Here is a 23,598-nt window from a genome sequence, read left to right as displayed (position 1 = left end):
AGTCATCCTAGGCTTTCTTTATATTTAATAGAGAGAAGTGATGCTTCACATGAGTGAATCCTCTCATCTTTGTGTGGTGGATCTAAAATTAAATAATGGATTCTCTCTTAAAAGTGTGCTCTTCTCGCTTGTTTTAGGTGAGTAACCAACCCAGATGCAGATGTCCACAGCACAGAAATACAAACTGTGGGTGAATAACAATTTAAACATTTAGCTACTGCATCTTATTCAATCACGTTATGCACATAGGCCGCAAAAATGCAAAGTGATGTGAGATGACTCTTGCACGTCTTCAAGCACCTTCTAGGAGCAACTAGTCAGAAAACTGAGATCAGAAAAAGCAGCTCTTAGTTTTGCTCTGAGCAGTGGACCCAGGCTGGTGCCAGACGTAAATCCAGACAGCCACTGCGTAATGGTGCACAAAGCATACACAAACCCAAATCCCTTGACAGGATAATTCACAGCAGTAATATAATTTCAAGAATAGAACTACATAAAAATGAGGCAGTGTAGCTGAAGTGAAATAAAAAAATAATAGCTCTGACTGTAAATCTTGTCAGGGAGATATTTTGCTTTAAAGGCACACACTGGAGGCCGCACTACAAAAAAAATTCAGAAAATACAAAAAGTCCCAGCATAAATTACAGAAAAGGAAAGTAATACTAGAAGTAAAAGATGGTTTTCCCAAAGGATGGTCACATCTGAATGATTAAAATATAGAGGAAATCACATTCTGGCCATTTAAGGGAAATATAAACCGAGATAAGGCAGAACAAAAGTATTCTGAAGAGCAGCTCGATATAAAAAAAAAAAAATCACACTTTGATTCATACAATCATGGCTGAAGTTTTCTTCTGGTTTATTTTGATTCCACCTTTCTAGGGATCTGCTATGATCTGCTTCATTCTAACAATGGAATCTAAATAATGTTTGGAGAACACGAGCCAGCAGTGTGCCCAGGTGGCCAAGAGAGCCAATGGCATCCTGGCCTGCATCAGCCATAGTGTGGCCAGCAGGAGCAGGGAGGTCATTGTACCCCTGTACACAGCACTGGTTAGGCTGCATCTCGAGTACTGTGTCCAGTTCTGGGCCCCTCAGTTTAGGAAAGATGTTGAATTGCTGGAGCATGTCCAGAGAAAGGCAACGAGGCTGGTGAGAGGCCTTGAGCACAAGCCCTATGAGGAGAGGCTGAGGGAGCTGGGACTGTTTAGCCTGGAGAAGAGGAGGCTCAGGGGTGACCTCATTGCTGTCTACAACTACCTGAAGGGAGGTTGTAGCCAGGAGGGATTTGGTCTCTTCTGCCAGGCAACCAGCACCAGAACAAGAGGACACAATCTCAAGCTGCACCAGGGGAGGTTTAGGCTGGAGGTGAGGAGAAAGTTCTTCACAGAGAGAGTGGTTGGCCGTTGGAATGGGCTGCCCAGGGAGGTGGTGGAGTCACCATCCCTGGAGGTGTTCAAGAGGGGATTGGACGTGGCACTTGGTGCCATGGTTTAGATAGTCATGAGGTGTAGGGTGACAGGTTGGATTCGATGATCTTTTAGGTCTCTTCCAACCTTCTTGATTCTATGATTCTATGAACTCTGATGGGATTTCAGAGCCTCAGTTCAGATGGGTGAATGATGTTCATTTCCCCTTGCAATCAAAGGAGAACCTGTTTTGCTAGGGCTCTTTCTGATGGCTTTACAAATGCACAGAAAGGAGTGCAAAAACTCATCTTTATAGGAAAAGAAAGAAAGAACTACTCTTCTTGAAAATAAGGTTTAATTTCCCCCACTTTTAATTTTAAGCACCTTTATAACAGCTCCTGAATGTGTCGCCTAGGTAATGACAGGATTTATTTTAAAAGTATTACTTAAAAGGGAGCTGTCATAATTATATGCACCTGAAGCTTTTCAAGACATAAATTACTGGCTACACCCCTAATAAAAGGCAGGATGTCAAGAGGTCTTGCAAATCATCGGCTTAATGACTTCAGGCCAGCAGGCTTTTTAGAAGGTATAATTAATGTCTCTAATTAAAGTTATAGCTACAGTTCCAGTTGAAATTAAGATTTTGTATTGAGAAGGACACAGAAAAATTGTGATGTGAAATCACACTTAAAAGCTTCAGAACTAGAAGAGAACAATTGTTATTTGTATTTATGCTTGCTAAGGGCTGTGTGTGTCAGTTCTCCTGACTGAAGGTGATCTCCTGATTTGCCACATCTCAGGTTATTTTCTTTTTTTTAAACCTTTCCTGTGTGATTTCTTCAATGAAATAGATGCTTTGGAAGTTCATCCTTAATGAATGAGGTGTGAGTGACAGTGCTGATTGCTCTGCTCGCCATGCTAAGCAGGGTGATATTTTTATTATTTTGGATGCTCACCTTTCACTATATCTGCCAGGGTCTTTTCTGTGTTAGTAGAGAGATATCTCTCTTCTCCAGATACATTTCTTCTGCTGGGAATGTGGAGAGATGCAACAGCTGTTTAAAAGGTGAGGATCACAAAGCTTTCCCCACTAGAGAACGGTCTACCACGGATGGCCGTGCTGGGGCTCACTGGGAAGCAGGTCACAGACATGCACTGAGATCCCTTTAACTATACTGTGTCATTTTTTCCTGTTAAAATCTCTCAGTTCTGTGGGCAACAAATTGTCTTTCTGGGAAAATTTTTCTGGTAGGTACAGTTGTGTTTTTTGGGTTTTTTTTGGAAACAGATTCCTGGATGTTAAAACTGTTAATATACTCAAACATGATTAAATTGCACGATTTCAACAGAACATGTATGTGTAAAATCAAGTGTCTTCTTTCTCCTTAGATGTTGTACTTTCTCCTCTTCCCCGCCCCCCCAATCTGGTCACAGTTAGAAGCAAAACAATTAAAATGTCCCTCTGTTAGAGTAACAAACGGACTAAGAAAGGTTGAAAAGCACAGGCTATCTCTTTTCCACAAACCTACAGGGATGTTCCTTGCTCAACTATGCCAAATACAATGCTATGTTTATGTAGTTCTGGATGTATTTGGATTAATAGAGCCAGACTTCCAAAGGATTTGTGGCTCATGGTTGACTGACTTCTCAATTATATTAGACTAAGGAATATAGTTTGGCCACACCTTGTACTAGCTGTTGAAGAGAAAAAGGAAGAAGCTCAATAAGGATGAGTGCAGAGTCCTGCATCTGGGAAAGAATAACAACAGGCACCAGTACAGACTAGGGGTTGTCCTGCTGGAAATCAGCTCCATGGAGAAAGGTCTTGGGGTCTAGCAGACAGCAAGTTCTTCAAGGAACAGCAGTGTACCCTTGTGGCCAAGTGGGCTAACAGTATCCTAGGATGCATTAAGGAAAGTGTGCCCAGCAGGTCTAGGGAGGTTCTGGAGACTTCAAAAACCCACCTGGATGTGTTCCAACTCCCCTTCCTTTGGCAGGGGGGTTGGACTTGATAGTCTATGGAGGTCCCTTCCAACCCCTAATATTCTGTGATTCTGTAGGCAAGGAAGCTAAAGGAGGAGTACTCATACATGAGCTTGAAAACAAGTCTTTCAGATGTTTGAAAAATTTATGAGTAGAATTTTGAATGAAAATCCAATCCACTGGCATGAATAGGATGTTGATTCTGGTTTAGTTTTCCTTGTGCTTGAAGTTTCCACTGTGTTTTCCCCAGTACAAATTCTGTGATGTTTAAATTGCTGAGCTAATCATACAGCTTTTAATCTAGGACAAGCACTTAAAGAGCCTTACTTCTACTTATCTCTGTGTATTTCTGCATACTATTTTGAAGCTTTGGTACACATACAGGGCCAGCTGAAAGTGCTACTGATTTCAAAAGTCACCAGGGAAGGAGAGAAAATGCTATTGATCTCAAAAGTCACCAGGGAAGGAGAGATGTATTTGTTCTGAACCTGTGATTCCTGATCCATAGGAACCTGGACAAGAGAGTGCTACTTGGTGAAGAAATAGATGTCTATTTTGTTATCTTTATAGTTTCATAAGCATTTCAGCTGAAGAATGTATTTTTGCATGTAAATTGACTAATCTTCCCCCCCCCCCCCCTTCCCCCTTGAAATTTGTGCAGTCTATTTCAATTTTTACTGGAAAATTACACCTTAACAAGATTATTGACAGCTATGAATCTGACTGATTTTCATGATTCTGCTCTGTTGAAGTTAGACATAGGAGGCCCGTTTGTAGCAGGTGTAGTTGATCAGCAAACAGAGGAATACATTGTAGTACAAATCAATCAGACTGAGGATGCTGGATCAAGGAGGAGACGCCAGCAGCAGGTGATGGCCTTTATGTTGTCTTTCACTTTTTCTGAGATGTTTTATCACTTATTTCCATCATCATTATGTGGATTAAGTGGTCATGCTTCTCCCTGCTGTGAAGTGTGTCAACATCAGCATTAGAAAACTTATTCTGATAAAAGTTATGTTATATTTCTTTTGCCTTTATAAGACTTTCTTTATCACCCTATATTACAATTTTGTAAAAATTGTGCATCTTGCATGACACTTAACATGAATGTTTTTGTGTTTAAAATTGGCAGCATTTCAAAAGTTATCCTAGAAGGAATAAACAGGTGTGAAGTGCCTTTTTGCACTAACTGAAATACATTTTCACAATATGTTCCAAATTATTTTCTCACACGTCACATTTATTTGCTTTATTTCTCTTAAGGCCTTCTCATTGTTGATGTTGTTTGCAACTAGTTTCTGCTGCTCTCTTCCAGAGCAGTCAGTGAAGGAGGTTCTTTTACAGACTGTTACTGTATGTCACTGAAAAATAAAAATTAGCTTCCTAATTTAATAAATGTCATTGACATAGAAACAACTGCTTCTCATTCTATATATGTGACAGGATGGCTCTATATATGTGACAGTCATTAGTATTCCTGCTTACACCCAATCTCACAGTCTACAGCAAAACATTATCTCAGCATGGGGAACAGCAACACCATAATGGTGATTACTGCCTTAAACCACCTACCCCTGTGATTAGGAAGTTGCTGTAACCTGTGCTGCCAGCAGTGATCTCCAAGCAACCTTTGTGCATGCAGTGAGACAGCCAGCACACAGCTGGCTGCAGCAGCTCATCTCTGCTGGCACACCAGCGGGTATCCTGACACGACCAAAGGAGTAGGCAGCCAAATGAACCTTCCCCTCCTGCATGCTCCTCAGGAATTTCTCTGTCAGATGTTCCAAGCTGTCTGATTAAGCTGTTTTATTTTCTGCACTTTCCAGCACACAGAATCAGGAGAGGCTTAAGATTTAGGTTATAATTAACTAAATCTGAAGGTTTCTAAATTTTGTCTTTCTTAAAAAGGAGAGACTATGTGTATCCATGTTTAAAGAGTGTATCTTGCTGAAGCTAAATGAATATTAGTGTATAATAATGGCTAAAGTTTCTGAAACTGTTTATTTTCTGAAGATTTTTTTTTTTGTTTCTTTTTGCTAGAAGGTCAGAAAACAGGAATTTTGTTAACTAAAATTCTACCATGACCATTCTACTGTCATGTCTGGGAATACGATGTTCCTGAGCCTTCATCTGTACCTCATGTATATTTGTTTTCTTTCCAGGCAGTCTTTGGGAGAAAGTCTTTGTTGTCTCTGAGCTAGATACTCCTTACAGTCAATGCAAAATGTGACTTGGCGTCCCCTGGGTGGAACACCTCCTAGAGGTGTCTCATTTCATTGATTGAGGGAATGACGAATTTGCTCCAAGCTGAGTGCCTTTAACATACCTGATCAGACAGAATTAATTCAGGCTGGTGTGTGTTATGATCCGTGCATAAAAAATTCTCATAAATGGACAAAAGAGGGATCAAAGAGAAATTAAACACTAGATCAGAGATATGTCACTTTGACTTCTATTAACATTGTCCAATGTGACTCTCTTGCAGGTGGTATACAACTGGTCTCTACCATTAACTTCAAGAAGAAATGATCAAATCATCACAACTAGAACCTTTCAGATAGCAAACAGGTTGGCTAAGAGACTAAGAAACGTTCTGTTGAAGAAGTTTGCAAAAACTTGACTATGAAGGAATAGATAATGCTTTTTAAAAAACCTGTCACTGCCTGTTTCAGAGAGGCAGGAAAGGATGGCTTCCTGTTGCCTTTAAAATAGATTCATAAGGCTGGTCTGTGCTTGGGTTACTTTCCAAAAAATGCTGTTTCAGGGGATAGAGTGAAAACGTTTGAAAGATTTCTTGTAATTGTAAAGATATAACACATAGACATATATTTATAGGTGCTCATTATTAAATTAATGCATAAATAAAATAAATAGTATTTCATTCCAGAAATAAGAACAATTTCTCTTTCTTTCACCAGAGGCACCATCTTCATAAACATTCAAGCTTTCCTACAGGAACCTGGAAGTGTTCCTCTCTCCATAAAACATCAATACCTTCATGCAACTATAGAGGCACAAGTAACAATTGCATCCATCATCTTAGTAGGTGTCTACGTGCTGATCATACTGGAAGTAAGCTAACCTTGTCCCTTGATTTTATTTTTCCGCTGTATTGTTAATGGAGCACAAGGAAGGGTTTAATTTCTGGGCTTTAATATATCCTTGCTATACCATCACTGTTGCAAATGACATTAATAAGATATGTGCTAAGAAGTAGTTTTAATTGTAGTTCATTTTGGCAAGCTATATCAAATTATAGCGAGCTTGTGTATTTTTCTAATAAGACCTACTAGTGTTTTAATATTTTAATAGGATTATAGTTTGGATGTAAGAGTGAAAAAAAATTGGGATTATCAAAGGTTTGGAAAGTCTGGTTTTAAGTTTTAGTTGCTTTTAAAGATAAGGTAGAAGAGAAAAAGCTTTGCTTATTCCCTTCTCTAAGGAACCTCAAACTATGAATTTAGAATACTTTAAAAGGTTACACTGAGCACACTTTTTAATGGGAGACATTTAGAAAGTCTTTTACTGTAATATTTAAATCAAAACCACGGTCTGAGTTAACACAAAGAAGTCAAGGGACAGGGCACTTTAAACACATATTACAACAGCTTTCCAAAGCCTTGAGGTACTAATCCTGGTGAAAATACACAGCACCAACACTAAGGAAGGAAAATGTGTCAGAAACAGCACAGAGCTCCAAATGACTTATCTGAATTGAAAACACTTGCTGTCTATGTATCTTGACGTAAAGAACATAAGAGGGAGAGAGAGATTTATTATTAATATTATTGTTATTTATGTGAGCATCCACATTGTCAATGAATTCTCCAAGTTGAATCACACTTGATTTATAATAGTATGAAACAGAGAGATGAATCAACGTCTACAAGGTGCTTCACAATAAATAGGTACAGCATGCTCATTTTTCTTCCATATCTCTCGCATATTTTAAGCTTCCCATCCTGTTACTCATTGAAATGGTAAGATAGTGGAACACCTTCTAATCAATTATCAATAATGGGTGCACAAAATGTGGCAGATGTTTAGGCATTTAGATTACACTGTTCAACAACGGTAATTTATTTCTGAAGCTGAAAATGACTCTATGTACTTTATAAATGAGCAAAGAAGTATAATGTTAAGGGGGGGGGGTGACTGGACTAGATTTTACTAAGTAATGTAGGCATGCACTATAGCACCAAAATAATCTTAGTACTTTCAAAACCAGCTTTTTTATATTTTTTTAAAAAAAGCAGAGCTATGCAACCCTTTACCAATTGCAAAAATATCATATTTTTAAGGTATCTAAAAGGTGGGTTTGTGTTTGCATCCTAGAAATCTACTTTGGAACAATTAATGTGTAAAATGAAATACAGGCCTGAGAATTAAAACCTCAGCAAAGCATGTTTTTCCCCTGTTGTTTTTAAGACAAAAAATTGAACAATTCATTAACTTACTGTTTCTGCAGAAAGAGCAAGGAAAACGAGGTTGCTGGCATAAAATTTGTTTCTGCAAATTCGAAGGTATAAATAGATACTAATTAGTAAACTTCTGGGAGTTTTAGAATGTGGAAAGTCACCTATTGCATCACCATGTTAGCTGTTTTCTGCATAACATCTGAAGGAATGACAAATATTCAAACTGGAGTAAATTTTCAACTATAAATATATAAACTGGGAATAACTCATAGAACTTGACTGGTTTCCTCATGGATCTCTTGCAAGAGATAAATGCTTAATATTGGCTTACGTTTTATTCAGCATTTGTAACTTCAGTGCCTGATGTCCTGCTTTCTCAACACATTGCACTCTCTTCCATTAGCAGTTATCACTGCTGGAGAAAATGGTGTTACTGCAGGAGCAATTTCTTACGGTTTTTCATTTTTGTTGTTGCTGCTCCCAATCTTTTATCAGTGTTTATTAGTTTTCTGTATTTTATTCATTATCATTGACAATACAGGTTCAAATTCAGACAGCATGTATAAGTTTTAGAGCTGCATTTTCACATGTTTTCTCGCAATGATGAAAAAAAAGATGAAGCGTTTTATCTATTAGACTTACAAGAGCCACCTGAAGATGTGCCTCATGCTCCTCCTGCACAGTTCTTTTCCCTAAACACAAATTATAACTGTTGTGCTGACAATCTCCTCAACCTCATTGTCCTCACCTTTTAATCCTTCCTTCCACTTTCCCTTTACCCTTTGCTCTGTTAGTCACCAGCAAACAAGCAGGAGAGCAGGCTGTAAGAGCTTCTGCCTCCTGCAGATAAAGATGATAGGAAAAACTGATGAAGAGGTTTGAGCAGGAAAATTAAGTGCATTGACTGTAAACTTCCATCTTCTCCAAACTTACACCACTGTAAAGATACAGGGTAAATTCTGATTTGAGGCAACTGTTTGCCTCTATGCTGGCATAAAATTTCTAGGAGGTCAATATATCTCAAGTACACCCTTGTTGGTGCAGAGGTCTTACTATCTTAGTACGTGCTGTTCTTCAGAAAACAAGCCCTTGAGCTTTGTTTCTTCAGACATTTATTTTAACTGCTGTTTCTTTTGAAACTGATTACAGGTTATGTATTCATAAACCACAAATGTTTCTGGTAGAAGAAGATGCTTCTTTTTCCTCTTTAATTTCTAATGATGTAATTTTTTAGGCTTACCCCTAATATGAGTGTTTTCTTACTTCACAATCTTACTCTGACTCTTGAAATTTTGGTACATTGCTTGTAACTCTCTTTAGATGGATATATCTCAGTAACACTTTGTTTGAAATGCACAGGTTTTTCTTATTTTCCCCATGTAATCATCCTTTCCTTCAGTAGCTTGACATTCATTCTCTTTAAATTGATTTTTTTCTTCAAGTATTGAACAGTTCCCTCTTTGCAATTCGGTCTTCTATTCCCTCTCTTTCTCTCACAGGAGAAAGGAGAAAAAAAATCTGCTTCTTGTGCTATTTTTGAATGAATCTAATCTATCCTATTTTATAGACTTGTTGAAAACAATAAAGTGCTTCATTTTGTTCTTGGAAGCCTATCCCACAAGGGAAACTAATAAAAGCATATGTAAAAAAAATACCCCAAAGTGTGCCAGGTTTACCTTTGCTGTTCTCAGCTCTGACCCTTCAGGATTACGTAAAATGGGATATAAATATGTTTTCACATTGATGTACAGGGACATCTGGTGTAAAGTGCTGTTGTACAGGGTTCTCCACTGCTTCTGTCGTACTGAATCAGTGCAGAGTATACTTCAAGATAGTCTCTTTCTAGTTTTGATCCTCAAAACGTGTAGCCTCTATCGACTGAGAATTTACAAAAGAATTCAACCAAAATAAATTAGAACATTTTATTTTTACACTTTTCTTCTCCAGACATCTTTGCTCTTTTATCTAAGAGTGTTAAGAGTTTTGGGGTTTTGGCTTCGTTGGTTTTCATTCTTTTTCCAACAAAGCCCCTTTCTATGTATCTAACTAAAGTGACTATTTGCACCCCATTCACTTAGTTTCAATAAGCACTGACATAAGGTTGCTTCTGGTGGTAGAGCACAGTCAGGGAAAACTAAGTGGATAAAACCTTCCTGTTTCTTCTTTACAATACAGTAAGATATCTTTGACTTCTCCTCTTTTGCATGTGTTTGTATACACAGAGAATGGGATAACACACAGGTTACCGTAAAAAAATCTGCCTGTCTATATCTTAAAAGATCTTTTAGTATTATAAAGTTTAACTGGTATTAGAAAAGTTTCTTGAGTTGGTAAAGCTCTTATTAGTAATTATTAACGGCATATTTGTGGCTATGCTGGATTAACTGGATATGTTAAACAGTTATTATTAAAGGACAGAGCTCATTAATTTGAATTATTGTGTGTGCTTGTCCAATATTTTCTTTAAGAAATATATTTGTTTTCTGTTGTGGATTAAAATGGAGGGTTAGCTGTTTATGATACTTAAAGGCAATGGCCTTTTAAAAGCTGTTTTATAAACATTTTATTTATTCAGGAGTAAATGCAGAATAACATTAATTTTATTAAATTAAATTAAAAAAAAAAAAGAAATTATATAACCACAGCACATCAAATGGCAGAAAAATGATACCAGTAAGTATCATAAATTCTGTGAGAGTCCCCATAGGGCTTTTTGTATCACATCATTTAGTTTCATATCCTGCCTAGTAGGTCGCCCTAAGAAAGATCTTGCCAGGGTCTTGTCATTTTAATGAGCTGAAATGCTGAATAACTTTTATGTGTCTGTATTTCTCCTTAAAACACAAACACTTGAAAGTGCAAGACCTGACCTTAAAAGCTCTAGCTTCTTACTAGCATGAAGTATGGGCTTATAATCACAATTTTTATTACTCTAATGGCAATGTAGAGTGTCCATTTCTCTCCGTATTACTTTTCTATTATTAACTATCTTAAATTATGAATAAACATCCCCTAAGCTTAACTTCTTTAACTCAAAGCAAAGTGATTTCTAATCACATCTAACCAGCAGAAATTAGCTGCAGACAGCAAAACTTTTATGTGGCTGAGCCTCACCATTTTTTCTCTCATTGAGGGCTGGTATGTCCTTGCAGGAAGCATTTTTTAGAAATGAAGTAAGATGTTTATTATTATGGTTATCTGTGCTCACACAGTCCATTTTTTCCTTATTTCCAATAATAAGGTTATTAATTTGCATGTGGAAAATTATGCTTCACAGAGTGAATAGGAAGACAAAAGAAAGATTCACTAGTATACAAAACATAGTACCAAGTCATGGCAGTCGGCTTATTGTAATTATGGGAGGATTTTTCTGATGAGGAAAGTCACAAGATCTACTGATTAGGTCACTCAGCATGGTTTCTCACTTCCCATCCTTTCTCATATTGATCTGCCTTTAAATATAGACAGTGTGGATTAGAGCGTTCCCACCTCCACATATATTCTACCAAAAGACTGAAAGCAAAGAGACAGAAGAAAATCCACAGCCTTTATCAGAAATGGTGATGTAAAAAAGAACATTGTAGCTGCTACTCTCCATGGCCTTTGTGGAAGAGCATACATTCCTGCTGCTATTGCTTTCATTTGTGGTAGGATGGAAAAATTATGAAGAGAAGTTAAAACAGTGCTGTAGGAGCTGGCAGAAAATTAGAGGCCATTTATCAGAAGAAACCATGTATCATCTTCAGTGAAGAGTCTGGGCCATACCTCACTGGGCAAAAATATAAATTTTCCCTCATCTGCCCTCCTGTCTATGGGTGGACCAGAGCAAAAGAGGCCAAGATTAGGGCAGAGGAGGAAAGGCAGTGTCTCTGGGTGTGCTGGCCAGCTTCCAGCTGAGCAAGGATGCTCTCCCGTGCACTTTTCCTTCTTTGAGAGACTACTGGCCCTCACTGGGGGAGAGACAAGGCTACCTTGCTGTTGTCTTGATTAGCTTTACAGTGAGGTAGAAATGAAGCCAAAATGTAGGGCTTGGAGACTGAAATTCTTAGTCCAAGGCAAAAATCTCTGGGGGCTATACAGAATCTGGGGGTTTTACAGAACCTGAATCCAGCACAGTGAAACCTAAACCATAAAGGATGAAGGGTAGCAACATGTGGTTGTGGGTCTGGTTTGGAGTCTCCACAAGGCTAAAACACAATCACCATTCAAAAGTCTGCCATTAATTATTTATTTATTTTTCACAGCTGCAAATGTGCAGTATAATGAGGGCACTCTTGCAGCCCCCACAAATAATGCTTTTGAAACATAAACTGAGGGTATGCATTGGAAATGATATTGAGGCTTGTGAAGCAGATGGAGCCAGCAAGGTCTGCTGACATAGATGCTGGAGGGCTGGATTGAAGAAGAGAATTCAGACATGGAGCAGACTCCATCTGTTCTGTCCTCCAGAGTGAAATATTGATCAAACAGTACCCTAATGCTCTCCCAAACTGAGATAGCCATTAAGCAATACAGGGTATCAAGGCTTATGGTCATGTCCTTCTCTGATATATGAGAAGGGTGTGGCCTCTAAATTTTGACCTTTGTGCATTTTGAGAGTCTCTGAATGACTTTAAAGTAGCTGTGCAGGAACATTACAAGTTGCTTCATAGAAGGAGCATTGGGTTGGTACCCCTAAAGTACTAGGAATTCTACCACTTGGGTAGAGCAAAGTCACTTGTCACCAATGAGGAGGCTTCAACAAGACAGTGCCAGTATCAGTTACATAAACTAGTCATTTTTACGTGCCATAACTGTAATAAAGGTAGCGTAATCAGAGTGCTGTAAGAGAAGGACAGGATGTCGTTAAATCGAAATAAAAATACAATATAATAGCAAGTAAAATCCCCAGCTGCATCCCAGCTTGATGCGTTATAACAATGTTTGTGTATTAATCCAATGTGAATATTGATATTACACTGACTATTTCCTGTCTAATTGTTAGATCTATCTTGATAGAATTCTGGTTTTCCTCTGAATATGTGTGCTTTAAGGAAAAATATCTTTTTTTTGGGTGCTATGATACTTCTGCAGTATACAAATTTGCTTAATTAAGAACTTACTAGGAAAAAAATCCACTGGATGGTGCTGCTTGCTATTCTAAAGACTCGGCATAATTGTCTGCTTTAAAAGATTGTAGTCACCTAGGCTCTACTTTTCACAGAATGTTATCTTTTGAAAGAATAGGAGTAATTTTTCAACACTTAGAAGTATATCCATTTTCTCTCTTCTGTTGCCTTTTAAAACTAATTTGGAACTGTATTTTGTTCAGTTTTTGAAAGACTGTTGGCATGCCTTGCATACTATATATGTTGGTTTTTATCCTTCCTTTCTGAGATGTGCAAATAAACATTAAATTATCTTAACTGAATGCCGCTGTTCAGTTTCTACCCTGCCTACGTACCTGCAACCAAAGGAGTAGAGAGCCATGAAGCCTTAAAATTTTAACATTGTGTTAGAACACACTTCTAATGCACATGAAGAGGGATGAGCACTGCTCAGCTTTTTTTGGGGCCTTGGCTGATGTGTTCCTTCAGCAAGAGCTGAATGAACGAATATGAGAGATTGTGGGGACAGTCTTAGAGGGAGATACTACAGCATGATCTAGAGGAAAAATAACTTTGCAGAATCTAGAATTGGCTCATAGATTTTCTGTGTAGAAGAGAGGAATAAATTAACCACATAATTTATTCAAAGAGGGTAATTTGATCTCCTTGAGTCTTTCTCTCCCCTGCTATGCATTGGGTTTTACATACAGAAAGAACTGATGTCAGCTGGTGGAACGTACTTAGTTACTTAATCATAGAATTTCACAGTTATCTCTCCTAGGCAAAATCTCAAGATCTCCCTGCCTTGTATTTCTTATCCTTTTCAGCAAACGTATAATAGAAATAAAAGTGAACTAAAGTAGATATTAACTTGTCTTGGATACCAAATAGCATTTCTTTTAATCTCCTTCTGTTTAGGATAGGCATCTTGTGTGCTGCCATCTTATATTTGGAAACATCATATTAAGAAATAGCAAATTGCTGCTCTTCCTTAAGGCAGGATTGTTTACTGTGACTTTCTGTACTGACATTGAATCAGACCAAGTAATTTGGCACACAATCTAACCGAAAATTGATATTATAGCAGAGTGTCAAGGATGGCTGCTTTTTACCTTTTTTAAGGAGTTACATGGTTAGGTATTGAGTCTGAAGTTTCTATTAAAAAACCCAAGTCTTTCAGGGTTGGGAATCTGTCCATAAAAAGAGCTTATTGAATGTATATGGAAAGTTATTTGCACAGAATTACAGGGATAAGCCATTTATTGTCTAAATTGGGAGATTTCATGTTCATTCTAAAATACGCAGTAAATGTTTCCAAGTCCACATACCTCTTGGGCAAATATTTCATGCATATGGTAGTACTACCATTGAATTATTGTAAAAATGCTGATCCAGGATTTTTTTTTCAAGCAAGGCATACTCATGTACAGTGATGGCATTTTGACATGTTTTTGACTTGCAAAAAATGAGATTAATAATAAGATTTTCTAAAAAAAAAATATATCTTTAAGTGTTATTTTATGGTTCACATGCCTGCATGTATAGAATACATATAGACAGTGTCTTAGTGTGTGGACAAAGATATAAATAGCTGCTCTTGCTGTCACTGATTTTTGTGATGCTTGTAGAGACTTTGGGATCTTTAATGTGCATGATCTTTCAGCATTTGTACTGTACATGATTGCCTCAAGAGCTGCTTTAATCTATCCTGTAAGTAATTCTAAGTAATTAATTAATTTTCTGTTATTATTCATTTTGCATTAGCTTTTGAGACCCAGCTTGAGTAAAGGGTTCCCACATACTGGGAAGAGTACCCTGCAGCTGAGGAAGCTGCAGAACTGCTGCTTCAGAGCTCCTATAGGGACCAAACAAAGGGAAGGAGGGTGAGGAAGTAAAGTATTAGCTGTCAGCCCCAGCTGAAAGGGAGGTATGTTGCTATCCCTTCACAGAATGGCACTGGTTAGATGGTCTCTTTAATATAGTTGAGAATGAAGAAAATCGAGTAAATATGTCTGGCTTCACTGACCTTCCTTTTCTGCTGCACCAATCTCATCTGTGTCTGACTATATCCTGCATTTCTAGTCTATTGGTTTGTATTCTGTCCAAATTGTGCAATTTACAAGAAGTAAAGCAAATTTTCATGAATTGGGAATTTGGTTCCTTGAGCTTTGAAATGGATCTACTGGAGGACATGGTTCAAAGTATTGCAAGGTATTTTTTGACCCTTGCTATTTTTCTAGCTTTTGCAGTTATGTTGCTTGACAGAGTTAGGAAAAAAAATTACCTAAATTAGTTAGCTGAATTGCCATAGGTTTTCTGCAAATTTCAGCTTCTGATGCCACCATCTGGGTTCATTGCTGATTTTCCAAATCATAAGTGAATCAAACACATGTAACATGAAAGTTTTAACTGTATTCCAGATGCTAAAACAGTTGGAATAGCCCAAGGCAAAGCAGACCACCAAAATTTATATAATATGTGACAGCAAATATAAACATAACCCCCATCCCGGGATCTGACTGAGGAACATATTTTCAGGGTCAGTCAGACTAATACTGTCTTGGTTATCTTTAGGAAAAACAAAATCTTTGTATTTGAAAAAGTAATCTTCAGCTGCTGAGGATGTCTGCTTTCAAACAAATAAACTCTTATTAAAACATAAAAAGGGGTAGAAAAAAACCTCATAAAGTCAGGAAAAGGGCTATTCTAGATCAAACTTTACTCCCCTTCTCACCATCCTTCTCCGTTTATAATAAAGAACTGAACTAGAGGCTTTATAAAGACGAAATGATATTTGGCTGTTGCTTTTATAGGGAAGATCTCAGCTACTTTAGAGATAGGTGGAAAATGTATAAAATCTTATGTGGATGTAGGCTTGGGAAAAACCGCCTCCTGTTGAAGTGCTGCAGTGTTGCCACTCTATCAAATTAAAATTAATTTCTCAGTAAAATAAGTATGACACAATAGGCTTCACTGGAAAAAAATGGATAAGAAATGAAGAGGAGGTTCATAAAGCTGAAGCTTTACATTAAAGTTACTGACAGGCATCTTTCAGCTGCCATTTATCATTTATAAAGAAGGATTTGTAGAAATAAATATTTGGTATAATGTATCATGTATCAAATCTCTTTAAAAGCACATTTCTGAAATATATATGGATTTCAGCTGGAAAATGTATGCTCTGAAATAGCATACAGGTCACCATTCAATTGGTTTCTAAAAAATTCCCTTTTACCTCTTGGAGCAGTGTACAAGATAACATGTTTGGAACTCTGAACCATGTTTATAATGGAACTGTTGAAGCCTACCAAAAGATTTGATGGGCTCTGTGCAAACATTTGTCGTGGGAGGAGGGGCGATTAGGGATTAAGGATGATTGTTATTATTAATTGGGAATTATGAAACATGAATTATGAAAATTATTAATTATTAAAATTATGAATAACTGATTAATCACTGTATATATATTGATTCGAATGCATGGTTGTAAAAATATAGTCCATAACTGGTTTAGTATTTGCAATTATACCCAATTATAATATTTACAGAATTGATTTCTAATTAAGGGAACAAAAGGTGCAGTTCCTCCGCTTGTCCACTAGATGGAGACTCGACACGATGCTTTGCGGCTGCGGCTATGTACAGAGATATTTATAATGTTATCATGAGGCAAGTTAAGCTGGAAATATCACGTGGCTACGTGCGGGCGCTTTGAATAGAATAGTACAGCCATGTCAATGGGTCCATGTCCAAGTGGAGGCCAGTGACAAGTGGAGTCCGTCAGGGATCAGTACTGGGAGCAGTCTTGTTTAACATCTTGGCGACAGGGACAGCGGCATTGAGTGCACCCTCAGCGAGTTTGCTGATGACACCAAGCTGTGTGGTGCAGCAGATACGCTGGAGGGAAGGGATGCCATCCAGAGAGACCTTGACAGGCTGAAGAGGTGGGCACATGACAACCTCATGAGGTTCAACAAGAACAAGTGCAGGGTCCTGCATCTGGGTCGAGGCAATCCCAACCACTGTTATAGGCTGGGCAGTGACTGGCTTGAGAGCAGCCCTGAAGAAAAGGACTTGGGGGTGCTGGTGGATGAGAAGCTCAACATGAGCCACCAATGTGCACTTGCAGCTCAGGAAACCAATCATATCCTGGGCTACATCAAAAGAAGCATAGCCAGCAGGTCGAGGGAGGTGATTCTCCCCCTCTGCTCTGGTGAGACCTCACCTGCAGTACTGTATCCATTTCTGGAGCCCCTATTGCAAGAAGGATATGGACATGTTGGAACGTGTCCAGAGAAGGGCCACCAGGATGAGCAGAGGGCTGGAGCACCTCTCCCATGAAGACAGACTGAGAGAATTGGGGCTGTTCAGTCTGGAGAAGAGAAGGCTCCAAGGAGACCTTATTGTGGCCTTCCAGTGTCTGAAGGGGGCCCACAAGAAAGCTGGGGAGGGACTTTTTAGGATGTCAGGTCTAGGACTAGAGGGAATGGAGCAACAATAGAAGTGAGTAGATTCATATTGGATGTTAGGAAGAAATTTTTTATGATGAGGGTGGTGAGACACTGGAAGAGGTTGCCCAGGGAAGCGATTGAAGCCTCACCCCTGGATGTTTTTAAGGCCAGGCTGGATGTGGCTCTGAGCAACCTGATCTAGTGTGAAGCGTCCCTGTCCATGGCAGGGTGGTTGGATTTAGATGAACCTTGAGGTCCTTTGCAACCTTAACAATTCTATGATTCTAAAACCCAAGCTGGAACAGTGAGAGAGAGCAATAAGAGAAATAGCAGACTTCTGCAAAATATAAGCTATTCTTCAGGTCAGTTGAGTGAGATGGACTTACCATTATTATAATGTGAACTCTGAGGAGTCCACCCATCTCTTACTGTCCAAAACCTCTGGAAACTTCTATTTACAACTAAAATTTTAGTTCCAAACTGTAACATCTGGAAATGTAGATTTTTAATTAATCTCAAGCACAAAGACTTGTGACATAAATGACTTGGGTTACTTTCATTTCTTACCTTAAAACTAACTTTTGAAGTAAGAGTATGCAAACTATCATACAGAAGCAGTGTTCAGCACATTGTGTTTATCACTCAATCAACAGTCAATCATGAGACAAACTTTCTACATGTAACTTTGAAAGAAAATAACTATAGAGGTTTTTCCTAATCTTTGCCCATTCTGAACTGATCCTATATAGGATGATTCTATGATGTCGCTATCACCACAACTGTATTGTTCCTGTTATTTTTTTAAAGAGCCTCCATTGTTGCAGCTTTGAATGTTTTAATTACTTAAATACAATTACATTTCTGTAAATATCCACTCCATTTTCCAGAAATCTCTTCAGCTCTCAGCCTAGTGATATCCTGTATCAGTGAGCACTATGATAGAGTTGTCCATTGTAAAGAATGAAATCTGGACTGCATTGTTTTCAGTAGCAGTTTGTATTGAGATAGCTGTCCCTTTGTAAAAGGCAAGCACCATCTTGTGCTGTTTCATTAAGTCAGCACCATTAAACATTCTTCAGACAAAAGTAAAGATAACGAAGATGCCTTTTCTGTAAAGAGATGATAAGGTTTGTAGTTGAGTTGGGAGATGAGGATATCTAGTACCTAGACTAAAACTTCTGTATCTTCCTCATCTGTTCTGTCTTTTTTTGTCTCATTGGCCATTGCTGTTTAAGAAACCTCTCCAATAAGTGAGACAAGGTGCTTTTGTATAAGTGTATTTTACAGAGTGTGCTAAAATGGGCTGAAGCATTAAAATGTGGAGATACAATTGCAAGATGGAAGAAATAAGAGTGAAAAATGAAAGCTCTTCCTGGTCAGGCTGATGCAGCCAATCCCAATTTACCATCTTACTGGAAATTCCTACTTAAAAGAAATTTTTATGAATTGCAGCTCTTTCAGTGTAACTACCTATTCTTACTAGAGAATGTACAAAGCCATTCACTTTCTCAAGCACAAGAAGGATCAGGTCAATGCAGATGACTTCTCAATCTTTCAAAATACCTTTAGATTGAGAGGTACACCAAATCTCGCAGTTTTCCTGACATTAAATCATAGAATCAACCAGGTTGGAAGAGACCTCCCTGCTAATAAGCTGATCTCCTTCCCCAACTGGCTTCTCTGCTTTGTGTCTTCTGTTGGAGAAAACTCTAAAGTCTAATTGCTACACTGCTTCATCAGCCCCAAGAACTGTCAAATGTTGTTGAATGCTCCCCACCTGTGTGTCATATCAGTGCTTGGGGTATGGAAATCAAAGTTGAAACTGACTTTATGCACATGCTACTGTGGGAGCTGTATTCTGTACTATGTAGTTTTAGGTCATTATGATCTAAAAATCTCAGTCTGACCTCCTCCTTTATCACTATGAATAGTTCGTTCTCCAGTGCATTCTCAGGAAAAACAGGAGAACGAGATAGATTTCTCATTTAGCTCCTAAATTATTTGCTTATCTATTTCTTTTTCTAGTAATTTGATAAATTTCTTAGTTGTTTACCATTACTATGAAAAATTGACATTCAAGGAGGAAAATCAAACCCAGATCTTTCATAATATTTAAACGTATAGTAAATGCTGTTAATAAAACTAAGTTTTTTTTGTAGAGTGATTTTCATTTAGCTGATTTTAGCAATTTTACACAATTTATGATCTTCTAGCCTTCATTTTTGAAACTGAAGCATGGTATGAATAATAGCAGCAGGTTAAGTTCAATCCATAACACGGACATGGTGGATATAACCACAATATACCCTCAATATAACTACAATATAACTACAATATAACTACAAATAACGACAAATGAGAACTTGGGAAAAAAACCCCACATTTCCACATCATGCTTTCCTTTTTTTTTTTTTTTTCACTTTCTTGCAAACCTTAACTACAATTTGTTCATTAAGTACATAGAGGTGGAAAAATGTCCATGTACTGTAGTAACTGTAGCAGTACTAAATGAATGTCTGTGTTGGGGTCAAAGGCTTGAATCCTATTTTCAGAAGCATTGCTTGTATGGCAATACTAGAGATGGAAGGGAAGCACTCTTAAAGCCCAGGGTAGTCTGTACACTGGTGAAAGCAGCTTTTGAGGAACTGAGGAGACTGCAGAAAAGGCGTTCAGAAGATCATGGACACTGGAGATGAGTAAGCACCCATAAAGAAAGAGGTGGATCATCTCCTGGGCATAAATCTTCTTCCCAGGAACTGAGAGGGGAAGACAACAGGACCAGGCTTTTTGATCCTTAAGTTAGGGAAAATGAATTACTTTCCTTCTTGGGTCACTCACTGGCAAATACAGGAAACTAGTGCTGAAATCTCTTCTCTGCCTTGAGGTCAGAGCTGAGAATTCTTAGCAAAGTTTTGCAGAAACGTGGCAGGTGAAATATGGGAAAAAACCTACAAACAAAGAAAGAAAAGGAATTCTTTATTTTTTTTTAACCTTATTTTTAAAAGTAGGACAATATTTAGAGGAGTCTCTGGTCAATTCTTACCCTTTGTTGCAGATTGTTCACAGAACCCTTGCAGCGATGTTGGGGTCTTTGGCAGCTTTAGCCGCCTTAGCTGCTGTTGGGGAGGTAAGTTATCAAGCTCTAAGTGCTCACTTTCTTTCTGGGTATCATGTCATAACTTTCTGTGTTTGCCCTGTTGTGACTGGGCATGTGACAGAGCTGTATTTTTTGAGAGAGAGATGGTAGAGTAGACATTAGGTTGGGGAAGCATCTTGGGGAAAAAAGTCAGCCTAAGGTATAGAGAATAAGAACAGAAAAAAAGTCAATTGACAGCATTTTGTTCTGATTAGCAGGAAGATAAGTACAACAATTTTAAGCTAAATTCAGAGTTAAACATCGTTATTTTCAGTAATGTTATGTTACTGTGCAAACCTAAATGGAAGTACATTGTCTTACACTGCCCTAAGTAATTACACCTCATGCTTACACACTCTGATCCTTTTGATTCCCACCTGCTTATTCTCAGTTGATATTTAGTGAAATCTCTGACTGTTTTTCTCATAACTGGTCACCACATCATTGCTGTGTTCCCTTATATTCCATGAGGTCTGTTCAGAGGTGAAGTGATATGCTTTTGTTCTCTTACCAAAAAGGAAACTGGAGCATAACATACAATTTGGTTACCTTTTATTTCTTTCATCCTACATGTGGAAAAACTAGGTAAACCAATAGCCTAATGTAAGCTTTTGATAATGACCCACTTAGGATGCTAGCAGTACTTTGAATTAATAATAATAGCAGTAATAATGGTAATAATAAAGAGTCTTTTGTGTGTACCTCTTAGAAACACTTACTAATTTCCATCTTAATTTATATAAAAGATTCATCAATCAAGTGGAGTTTATACTTCATAGCTAATCACAAGTTAGATGTTTCAAGGTATTCACTGGTAATTGCATTTTTTGATTGCAGAGGCCAAGTATGGTCAAAGTGGTAGAATGGATTGATTATGAGACGTTGGCGTTGCTCTTTGGAATGGTAACTAAAATGTATCTTTTGCTCTAAATGTACTGAAATAATCACAGTCAATATAGAGATGTTTCCCTTTTAAATGTTTCGTTAATTGTACTTTACTGAGGCACGTTATGATGAAAACTTGGGCCTTAAAGGATTTATCAAAAAAGAGGCTGATCTGAAGAACCCTTTTAAAAATGTTGATCCTTTTCTAGTTTTTTAATCTGTAAACTGTGTTGATAAGATACTAAAAGCATCCTTGAGGCTTATAAATGGAAAGATCTGTTTAAGTTCCAAGTATTATCACTCTCATTATCTTGTTAATTTTGTTTACTCAAAACCTTCCTCAAACACACTCTACTGGAAAAGTGATTTCCTTTTTCTTAGTCAGTGCTATGCAGAAAAAGCAAAGAAAAAAAGACACTAAAAGTAAAGGACAAATACCTAATCTGATTGTAATCATATGTTAATTTAATTATTTTGCCCAGAGCTATTTATGGTAAGAAGAGTTATTCAAATGCTATTAATCTCCAATACAAAATATACCATATACAGAGAAAAATTTAAAATTACCTGTTGCCATTCTGAGCTTTTCTTATTTCCTAAAACTGCCCCCTGTTTTACCCACAGAAGAAGAAAGAAAAAAAATTCTTTTGGGAGTAAAGAAGTAATGAGAGGAACATTTCCAGAAATGTAGGAAAACACAAGTAATTCTTGGATCCTCACTCTTCTGCCCTGTGTAGAGCCTTACTGCAGAAAGCAAGCACATTCCTTGACATTTCTTGATTAATTACACAAGGGAGATACATTGAGTACTTAATGTATGATGCCCACTTAGTAACTACAAATAAGATTAGATGAGACTAGTATAACATTTATAGATTGCTTATGTTGAGAACTAAATTTCATGGCACATTAATAAGAGATATCTGGTCACTGTAGTGGATACCCTAATATATTAGGGATCAGGTTCACAGACCTGTGTCAGATAAGGACTTTCATCAGGATCACAAACTACCACAATTTGGTTCTTTGTAATAATTAAGTTGCAAACTATTCTCTTTTTCTCCATCTGTTGGTAGATGGTTTTGGTAGCCATATTTTCAGAGACTGGATTCTTCGACTACTGTGCAGTAAAGGTAGGGTTAATTTGCTACTCTTAATTTTTACTGATTATTTACTGGTCTTGGTTTAGTTGGCTGGTTTTATTTTTTTTTATCTTTTTCCCCACTCCATGCTGTCAGTGGAAGCTTGCAGGGCAAATTTATCTGTCCACTGGTAGAATCTTAATTTTAGATACCAGTAAAACTTGACTTCTCATAGGACCATCTCTTCCACCCTCATTAATATTGAAATAAACTTTCCTATGACAGAAAAGACAAAAGAGCTGTGCAAGAGGCAAACACTGAACTGGAAGGACAGGAAGAAATGGTACCACCCAAAAATAAAGTCTAGTGACTTTGATTGGAGTTTTGGTCCCATTTAAATGAGTGGTAAAATTTGCATCAGCTTCAGCTGAGTTGAGCTAACTCTTCATCTGTTGTAGATCACAAGCCTGTGCTGTTTATAACATGAGCAGTGTGAATATAGGTTTCAAGGCTTCAGGCAACTCTGATCATGGGTTGGGTCATAGCTGCCTTACTGAAGCCAATTGCAGAAGTCATATTGGCTTCAATGCAACCAGGTTCAGGCCCTGAGGCAATCTTAGGTCTGTTACACTAAATACTATCTTTGAAGAACTTTTCTTAGGGCAGTGTATACTTAATCACATTAGAAATGTCAGCAGTCAGCCTGTAATTTTGAAAAATCTTTATAGGGGTGGGAGGAAGTCCTTAAAGTAATTCTCTTTCTACAGGAGAAAGCACCCTCCCTCCCCCAGTAGGATACACAAGCATGCAAACAATATAAAGCTGAGTTATTCCACTGACTTCCCCAGTTCTGCTGTAACTGACACCTGATATCTCCTATGAAGAGATACTGGGGCTGTTTAGTCTTGAGAAGAGAAGGCTGAGACGATATCATATCAATGTCTATAAATATCTGAGGAGTGGGTGTCAAGATGAAGGTGCCAGTCTCTTTTCGGTAGTGCCCAATGGTAGTACAAGGAACAACAGGTACAAGCTAGAGCACAGGAGGTTCCATCTCAACACGAGGAGACACTTCTTTATGAGGATGGAGCAGTGGAACAGGCTGCCCAGAGAGGTTGTGGAGTCTCCTTCCCTAGAGACTTTC

General features: G+C 37.9%; 1 protein-coding gene across 1 annotated transcript in view; it reads left to right on the top strand.

Moving 5' to 3' along the window:
* The window catches only part of OCA2 (OCA2 melanosomal transmembrane protein), a 177,991-nt gene that overhangs the window by 37,996 nt on the left and 116,397 nt on the right, over positions 1-23,598 (top strand). The window contains exons 6-11 of the mRNA XM_054384760.1: positions 4,107-4,264; positions 5,881-5,963; positions 6,314-6,467; positions 20,407-20,478; positions 21,325-21,390; positions 22,449-22,505. Coding sequence (XP_054240735.1) covers positions 4,107-4,264; positions 5,881-5,963; positions 6,314-6,467; positions 20,407-20,478; positions 21,325-21,390; positions 22,449-22,505 — 590 coding nt within the window. The remainder of the gene's footprint in view (positions 1-4,106; positions 4,265-5,880; positions 5,964-6,313; positions 6,468-20,406; positions 20,479-21,324; positions 21,391-22,448; positions 22,506-23,598) is intronic.

This window comes from Indicator indicator, chromosome 1 (assembly GCF_027791375.1).
Source record: "Indicator indicator isolate 239-I01 chromosome 1, UM_Iind_1.1, whole genome shotgun sequence".
In the NCBI taxonomy this organism is placed as follows: domain Eukaryota; kingdom Metazoa; phylum Chordata; class Aves; order Piciformes; family Indicatoridae; genus Indicator; species Indicator indicator.
This window is presented reverse-complemented; position numbering and strand designations above follow the sequence as displayed.